Raw genomic sequence first — 9,340 nt, 5'->3', positions numbered from 1 at the left:
TAAGTCCCCATGTTCACATCTTCACAGCAGAAATAAACATGTTTACAGCCTGGTACAAAAAACAGTTTTGGTCTCTGTAGCTAATTTCCCCGTTCATGACAACTGTACTGAGGGTGAATTTATATACAACTCACCTGTACAAATTATATTAGGGCTTAAAGTTAGGCATAATTAACAGTGTGTTAATTCTGCATAAATTTGATTGACAGGTAGGTGCTGTTACAGATTGTTTGTTTGAGCAACTATGCTTCATTCAGCCCACCAACGATCCACGCCATAGGCTCTGAGCTTCAAAACAGCTCTTCAAAAACTTACAGGTGTCGTCACGGATGCGATAATTTATATGTTGATGGTGGGGAGGTCCGAGTATTTAGCCAAGGCAGAATCACAGATGCAACCATAGTTTCCACACAGCTGGTTCAGATTTAACTCTTCTTGAAAGACCTGGATGACTGAGAAGCTTCACAGACTTCACTGATCTGAAACTTAACCACGTATTGAAGAACAAAGACTGACACTTATTTAATTAGATTTTGTTCCTCTGCTTCATCCGTCCCTGTTTCAACCAAATAAATGATTGTTGATTATCTTGCAACCTTTAGTGTTGTACTGACCTCCAGGTTGGACGACCTTTAAGGTTTATGTACCACATAAAACCAGAAATGTTCCTTAAAATGAAGCTTCCACTGTCATTTTTGATATTTGACATTGGATGGATCAATAAATCCAACAAATAGCCTATGTTTTCTTTTCTTTTTTGAGCTGACCTCTTCTCCAAGAGGAGACATTGATGTCACTTTCTGTGCTGCAGAAATTTGGACTTTATTTGGTGCAGTTTCCACCGCCACCTAGAGGCCGACATGAGCAAGGTGGAAATTTTCATGATGCAGCAGCCCAGCAACAGTGACAGGTCCGTCTGCGTTTTTGTTTTTTTCCCCCTTGAAACCTATAAATATGATATAAATAAATAAAATAGATTGACACCTTGTAAAATCTGTATGCATTTTATTAAATTAAAAACATCTGTTGAATCTTAATAAAATGTAAAATGAAGGAAAAAATAAAACTTCACCCAAATTCATCTACCGTTACTTTCTAATTCTCCTTCGAGCGGCTCCCTAACGTCTTCTGTTCTCACATTTCACCTCGAGTGGATTTCCTGTGTCATAACTCAAACCTCTTTAATGAGTACAGGATGTACAAATGGGTTTTTTTCTTTTATAAATGCATCCAGGAAATCAAAGAAATAAAAAGGGTCCTAAGTTCTTACAACAAACAAAAATCATTTCAGTTGACAAAATTATGCCCAGAACAGCCGGCTGAAGAAGTGTGGATGAAATGTACAGTACCAGATGTTTTTTTTTATGCCCCGCATACAAAGAATATAAAGGACAGCCGTGTCCCGATTCAGTTCAGAAGGGACATAAAGGGGTAGATCTCTCTGTATCTTAAGACTCCGAAGCGTTTACATACTGTATATACAAACAATTCTGCTTGAAAAATCGAAGGGTTGGCACAGTCAGAGTTGAGTATGGTGGGTTTATGGACAGAGATGCGTGTTTTGGACAGCATATTAGTTTATGTACAAATACAAATTAAAGTAGAGGAAGATGATTTCTCACTTTGCCCCTTCTGTCTAACAAAAAAAAAAAATCTTATGACGTTTTTCTTTTTAAATGACGTTACAGGCAGGAAAGGTCCAGTCTCAGTGCAAATGCTCCAGCTTGCGTAGCCGTAACGGGTTGGGAAGAGCTTGCTGGTTGCGTACGGAGGAGGGCTCCTCCTCCGGCGAGCGGAATAGCACTCGACCCCGGTGATTGAAAAGGTAAAAGGATGGGTGGTTCCTCAGTGTATCAAATGTTCTGGTAATAAAAACAAAAGAAAAGGGATAAAGTTATGACATGACAGAACAGACAAGTATTATTCTCATACTAAAGAGACAAACAGGCAGGTGTATGCAGGTTTTATCTCCTCCCTTAAAAGTCTAATCGGTGTGGAAACGTTTACGAGAGGCACGACTACCACGTGTGCTCTCAAAAGGGGAATTGGGACATTAAAAAGCCAAGAAGCGTGGAGGCATGTGGGTAAAACAATTCAAGGTTTGGGCATAAATAAAATGCTGCCTCAGTTATTTGCAACATCTGCTCTTGGTGGGTGTAAAAGCCATAAGATGTGAATTAAGGTATGATGCATAATTTCATGTGCATACCAGGGAAACAATGTTAAAAGATTTTAAAAACTCACATTAGTTATTATCATTCCTGCTCCCTCCCTGATAAAACTGAATATTGGACCTTTAATTTGGCGAGTCATGTGCACACGGACTGATGTTTACAGCTGAGGCAGGCACAGGAGCATAAAGTTTTTTTTACCGTGTGACGGACTGAAATTTGTTTTTCTATTTTTTTAATCAAACGTTTGGACTGGTTCCATCTCCTGTCATTCACGTCAGACTGAAGTTACTGTGCCTTTTTGGACTTACAGAAGGAACGCTGCTATAGTGGGAAACAATAATATCAAACAGGTGAGTCTGTGGCATGCAATCATTTGAATATAAATAATAATAATAGCACAAGATTGTAGATAATCCGGTGCTGAAACACTTTAATTGAAATCAGTTAACAATGTTTGTGTGAGAATGTTGCTTTCCTTCGTCTTGTATCACTGTGAATTGTCAAGTCGTAACTTTGGACTTTCACAATTTCCTGATCTCTTACACAAACGGTAAAAAAAAAGCGAGAACTTCTCCTTTTTTTATTTCTAAAATCTAAAACCACCATCAGGTCGTGCAGTGACACAGTTATTAATCTCACACTTTCATACACTGTAAAAAAAATAAAAACAGCTTTAGGAGTCCAGAATAAGCTTGTCGACTCAGCGGTCTTTGTTTTCTTTTAGATTGTAATGACGAGGCATGGGACCCATTTTTTTAAAAACTGCAGATGATGAAATGCACGGCCTCTTGTCTCTTCAATATTTTCTAAAGTTGGTTGATGAACAGAAAAACAGCAGCCTTATACATATGTAGAGGTAAACCCTCCACCTGTGTGGATGTACATTCAACATGCCCCCCCCTGTGACAGGTGGTGGCACAAACATCCACATCATCCTGGGAGGTAAAGGTGGAGCTCTTTTTATTATTACTCACTTGTTTTTCAGCTCTGATGAGGCGTCCATGTCTTTGAACTCTCCAGCAATGTGCACAATCCCATAACAGGTCATGACAAACGACAGCAGGGTCTGTAATACAATCTGCAACACAAGAAAAACAAATCTTTAAGAGGGGTTTGCTGCGGAGAGGAAAGGTTATGACTGAGTTTATTGGGATGACAGCCGCTCACATCGATTGGTAGTGTCTCGTTTTCCTTCTCTGTGAGTCGCATGTATGACCGATCTGCAGGAGGGAGAGACGCATGTTAACCAGTTTATATCAAACCTGTCAACTGAATACAACAACAAGGTGATATTTTAAAACATTAAAGCTGATTTCAGCCCCGTGAATGAGGCTAAGTTAGCTTAGCTTAGCAAAGAAGGCCCAGCCTGCTGTTTTAACCAACAACAAGAGCCCCCACGTGGTTTACATAAAAACACACCGGCGCAGGTGCCTTCATTCCCCGTCATAAAACTCACGCTGTGCCGCTGAAAAAGCTGCATGAGCCAAGGCGAAAAGCCCGACGCCGACAACACCTTTCCAAAACGACGAGGCCATCTTCAACTACAGAGAGAGAGAGAGAGAGAGACGGTGTGCAGGGTCGTGAAGACAGTGTCGTAAAACAACCAGTGATGTGTCGATCGTGGACGAGCTGGTTCAAAGAGCCGGATCTTTTAAGTCAGGGATGTCCAAGATTTGGCTTTTCTTTCTTTCTTTCTTTCTTTCTTTCTTTCTTTCTTTCTTTCTTTCTTTCTTTCTATCTATCTATCTATCTATCTATCTATCTATCTATCTATCTATCTATCTATCTATCTATCTATCTATCTATCTATCTAACTGTTGAGGTGTCTGCACATAGATAGTAGTATAGTTATAGTTATAGTTATCTACTAATACTACTACTACTATTACAGTGGTCCCTCGTTTATCGGGATACGTTCTAAAGATAACCTGCAATAAACGAAATCCGCGAAGTTTTACAATTATTATACATGTTTTAAAACATGTTTTAAAACCCCTAACCACACACTATACAGCCTTTTACACTCATTTTGTACAGTACTCCCTTAATTAATCAGGCCGCAGAACACACGTGCGGTTTTCAATTAGCCAATCAGGACGCAGAACACAATGCGCGTTCATACTGTACAGTATGCTGTAAAAAAAAAAGCATGCAAAATGACACTGAAAAAAATCCGTGAAACAGCGAGTCCGCAAAAAGTGAACTGCGATATAGCGAGGGACGACTGTATCTATCTATCTATCTATCTATCTATCTATCTATCTATCTATCTATCTATCTATCTATCTATCTATCTATCTGTTGAGGTGTCTGCACATAGATGCATAGTTATCTACTAATACTAGTACTATTATATACAAACGGTTTACATTGAGATACTTGTCTGTGTTGCTAGCTGTTATTTTGGTCCATCCTGGCTTTGAGGTTATTTGGGTAGGAGTACCAAAGAACCGCCAGGATGGCGCCACTGTCAAGTGTGTTAATGTATGTATTACAATTTATGTTAAAAGAGTCATGTGGGATGAAGTGTCTCGGAGCCCATGTGGTTTCCTTTGACGTGGTTAAGGGACACAGATTTATACTATTGTTGAGCATAACCTCCACTGTATATAAGGGCTTGCCCCGCATAGTTTAGGAGAGTTTCATTATTAGGCTGGAGGTTCTCTAAGGATTGTTTTACCTGATTACGATACTGAACTTATTGTAATAGATTTGTTATACAACTAAGACAGTGTCGGCTGAGTTTTTCTTAAAACATCTTCAACTGCATCGCCACTGAATATATTACACTTTCTATCTATCTATCTATCTATCTATCTATCTATCTATCTATCTATGAAAACAAAATTGTTACAGGACAGTGCATTTGTATGTAACTTTAATTCAACTTTTTTTCATTAAACATAAAATGTTAGTACTGGCCCCCGGGCATCTTCACATTGTCAAATCTGGCCCTCTTTTTTAAAAAAAAAAAGCCTGGACACCCCTGATATAAGTGGTAAAATGAAGAGTCGTTTGGGAGTTAAAACAACTGGCTACAGCAATTTATTGATATTAGTAAATGTAATTTTTACCTTTGAATACTTCAGTACAAAGGATGTATTGAATATGTACATGTTATATGTGTAGGTGTACAGATCATTAGTCAAAACTGTGCTAAATTTGGACGAATTATGAAAGGTATAAGTAGTAAAATGAAGAGCCGTTTGGGAGCCGAAAGCTCTTCTTGGTGAGTCAAATGATCTGACTCCCTAAAAAAAACTGAACTTCCCATCAACTAAAAACAACCGTGACGGGTCAAAAAGCATCACCAAGGAGATGAAATCACCAAAAAACATATTAAAAATTAAATCACATATAAATATGATGATTTTTTTAACGTTTATTTGTTCGAAATCATTTAAAATTAATACAACCTTTATATATAATATAGCGAGGGCTCTTATTTTGAAGGGGATCATCTAACATCCGCTCCCCAGTTAGCCGTCGCTGCCCTTTCCCCTGTGAGCTAACGCAGACTCTCATGTCATTCTACATTCAGCCTCTTTGTTTACACATTTAACCACTTTATAACTCTTCTTCAGGACTAAACCGGCAATCATGGCAGAGGCCATTCAAAAGAAACTGAACGCGGAGTTAGAAAAATACACACAGATGCAAAAAGGTAAGGTGCTAACTGGTTAGCATTGCATGCTTTCTCATGCCTTGCCGTGCCGAGCTAACCCCAACTCTAACCATATTAGGATCAGCTAATTATATAAATATATATATGTATGTGTATATATATGTGTGTGTGTGTGTGTGTGTGTGTGTGTATGTATATATACACATATGCATGTGCGTGTGTGTATATATACATATATATAGTCTTGTGTGTGTCTTTTATTGTGAAAAATGTGCTAATGCCTGTCTATTGTTTAGATGTTAGAAAGAGTATGTCAGCCAGACAGAAGCTGGAGACTCAGCTGACAGAGAACAACATTGTGAAAGAGGTAATTAAAAGCTCATTTTTATCCTTAAATGTAATATTGTAATGTTTAGTTATAAATATATGACCCTGTCCTCTGTGTCTTTTCCAGGAGATGGATCTGCTGGACAGCACAAACACTGTTTATAAGCTGATTGGCCCAGTATTAGTGAAGCAAGACCTGGATGAGGCCAAAGCTACGGTCACAAAAAGGCTGGAGTACATCAACGGAGAGATGTGAGTCCCTGAAAGATGTGCAGACTGCAGTGCACCTGCACAGGTGTTATGTTAGGAGAGATCCACGATGTACTGGGGTCCAGGTTTACCAGAGCAGATGTATATAAATGAGATAGATGGATGACTTTATTAATCCCAGAAGGGAAATTATGTCGTCATAGCATTACGGTATATTTGAATACAATAGAATAAAATACTGAGGTAGGAAAAAAAAATAAAAACAAAGAATGGGACAAGGACACTTAGTGGCAAGATGATACTATACCAGACAAAGTATCACGGTTCCGGGTATTATCACAATACTGCTGCCTTTTGTATTATTATTTTTATGAACTGCAATGTATTTGTACAAGTTATAAATACTTATTAATTACTTCTAATGTTGTTTGGTGCATGATAAACATACTGGTGAAGTGAGAATTAGACTGAAACAAGTTTGAAACAACGGGTTTGGTTTTTTGAGCCAAATTAGTGGTGACACTGACACTGACTGTTGTTGTTAATAACAGTATATAAAAATAATAATGATAATAGAACAAATAAGTCTAATGTCCAGTCTGTGCGCGGACAGATTTCCCTATAATACATTACAGCTTTGACTGATCAAAGCTGACTGTAGAAATAAATAATTATAATAAACTTTATTTATGTGACACGGTGAAGCAGAACACAATAAAACTAACCACAACAACAATACATAAAAAAACAATAAATCAACACAAATTTGATTAAAATGTGACATAAAACATTAAAAAGTGCATTTTTAGAAAATGATTATTGAAGTCCTGATCTCCATCGTCTCTGAGCCTTGACTGTGTCACCTTTTATGTAAATATCTCGACAGAGGAACACCGACCAGAATGACAAATCTGAGGATCTAAGAGCGTGAGAAGGGACGCAGGGCAGTAAAAAATTCTGCTAAATACCTTGGGACACGGCTTCTTATGGTTTTTAAAGTGATTAATAATTCTATTATTCAATAAATTCTTAAAACCAGCTCTATAGACAACTGGTAGCCGGTTTAAGGAAACTGAAATAGATGTGATGTGATCGTGTTTCTTTTTTTTTTACTGATGCCAGAGAGCAAAGAATTACAGTAAATCCAGCTGATGTTGTTGAGATATTTATAAACCTTCTACTGTTAAATTTAATTTGAATATCTGGTTTAAAATACCAAAAGCAAACTTAACCATAACAACTGGAACACGTTGCCTAGCTTTGAGTCATTATTAGGTTCTTCCAATGTCACCAGGTGTCTCCAGGTAAGCTTTAGCTCAGGCCTGACACATACTGTACTTACATACCATCCTCTAAACCACTTCAGAGTCTAATATCAATGATTTTTCTCTGAAAATATATCACACAGAAACTTGAAATGTAAATCTAATGTAAGACTCCATATGTTAGATGACAACATAGCAGGAAGGTTCCTGGTCTTTTCTCCAAAGACACGCTCTAAACAGGTTAATTGCTGACTCTAAATCGCCCGTAGGTGTGAATGTGAGTGTGAACGGTTGTTTGTCTCCATGTGCCCTGTGATGAACTGGCAACTCGTCCACTGTGTACCCCGCCTCTTGCCCCACTGTGACCCTGATCAGAAGAAGATTGCTCCACTAGAGGGAGTTTGCGTACCACCACTCCCTACTCACGCCATAGTTTGAGAACCAGTGATCTTCAGCATCCTTGTCACAGTCTTCACTTTGTCCATGCAAGTGCAGGAAGATCTTTGTTATTGTGTATCATGCCACAACAGGAGACTCTGGAGGCTGTAGTGTGTTAGTGTGAAGTGTGTTTGTGTTGTTTCTATCGGCTACTCTCCTGTGTTTGCACACCTTAAAGAGTCAGCACCACGGCTTCTCAGCATCTCATATGTGTTAAAATACGTTTCATCATTCATAGGATTAATCTTAGTATTTTGTGTGTGTGTTTCTGTTCCAGTCAGAGGTACGAAACGCTCCTGAAAGACATGGAAAAGAAATCTGAACAGCATCGAGAAGTCTTGTCCAGTTTACAGCAGGAGTTTCAGAGAGCTCAGGGCCTGGCTGTTGGCAAAGTGTGACCAAGAAGTGATCCGGCTGCATGCTCTCCCTCTTTCTCACACACACACACATAGACGAAAGTAGAAGCCACAATATAACGTAAACCTACAACGTAAGGCTGAGTAAGTTCTGCTTGTATCTTGTCATTCATTTGCAGCTTTATTACCGTGACCTCTCTTGTTATTAATAAACATGTTTTTCATGAAGCCTTCAGTTTGAATTGCGTGAGCAGTCTTTTTAATACACACACAGGTTTGTGCAGCACCTCTGTGTGTGTGCGTGTGTGTGTGTGTGTGTGTGTTTGTTTCTGTTGAACAGTTGTTGTTAATTGCTGGGGCAGGTCGGTGACCACCGGAGCAGATGTTGTGCAGACCCTGACCCGCCCCACACCTCGCAGCAGTGACTAAAAGCGCAGCGGTGCTTCATTGTTCACATTAATGAATGTGCTTTCCCCCGCCGTCTACCACAAGCGGAGGATTTAGACAACATGAATAATCAAATACAAAGTCTTCAAACGGTCTGAAGAACAAAAACAGTCTTAACAGCAAATGCAAACTCAGCAAACAACAGTCGAGATACCCAGTGTTGCTTTATATTTACGGGTCAGAATGTCGTGCGTAAAAGTCATTTGTCCTGTTTTACCAGACAGCTAGAGTCGTGCAGGTTGTGCTAAATTGCTTCATAGACAGGAGGCTAAATTTCTAAGATAATATACAGCATGGGAACATTTAACAAATGTTCCTGAAACGTTCGGGCAACATTTATAGTCATGAGTAGAAGACAGCGTGCAATGCGTAAAACATGCAAACTTTAGAGAGACAAAGATGGTTCAAAGAAACTCTTTGATGGATCTGTGTGACAAACTTTTAAATGTATTTAACATACTTAAATATAATACCAACGTCTATGAGACGAAAATGGCT

At 38.7% G+C, this 9,340-nt stretch overlaps 2 protein-coding genes across 2 annotated transcripts; one reads left to right on the top strand and one right to left on the bottom strand.

The window, feature by feature from the left end:
- Positions 1-1,208: 1,208 nt before the first annotated feature.
- Positions 1,209-3,798, bottom strand: mmgt1 (membrane magnesium transporter 1). Its single transcript, XM_027287023.1, has 4 exons — positions 3,631-3,798; positions 3,342-3,394; positions 3,149-3,252; positions 1,209-1,862 (listed from the first exon to the last, which is right to left on the bottom strand). The coding sequence occupies exons 1-4, from the start codon at positions 3,707-3,709 to the stop codon at positions 1,706-1,708; spliced, it is 393 nt and encodes a 130-aa protein (XP_027142824.1). The 5' UTR covers positions 3,710-3,798; the 3' UTR covers positions 1,209-1,705.
- Positions 3,799-5,580: 1,782 nt separating this feature from the next.
- On the top strand, positions 5,581-8,630 carry pfdn6 (prefoldin subunit 6). The gene is made up of 5 exons (XM_010732888.3): positions 5,581-5,677; positions 5,759-5,838; positions 6,096-6,166; positions 6,254-6,378; positions 8,317-8,630. The coding sequence occupies exons 2-5, from the start codon at positions 5,775-5,777 to the stop codon at positions 8,435-8,437; spliced, it is 381 nt and encodes a 126-aa protein (XP_010731190.1). The 5' UTR covers positions 5,581-5,677; positions 5,759-5,774; the 3' UTR covers positions 8,438-8,630.
- Positions 8,631-9,340: the final 710 nt, after the last annotated feature.

Source organism: Larimichthys crocea, chromosome I, assembly GCF_000972845.2.
Source record: "Larimichthys crocea isolate SSNF chromosome I, L_crocea_2.0, whole genome shotgun sequence".
Taxonomy (NCBI): domain Eukaryota; kingdom Metazoa; phylum Chordata; class Actinopteri; family Sciaenidae; genus Larimichthys; species Larimichthys crocea.
Note: the sequence above shows the minus strand (reverse complement) of the source record. Positions and strands in the feature narration are given on the sequence as shown.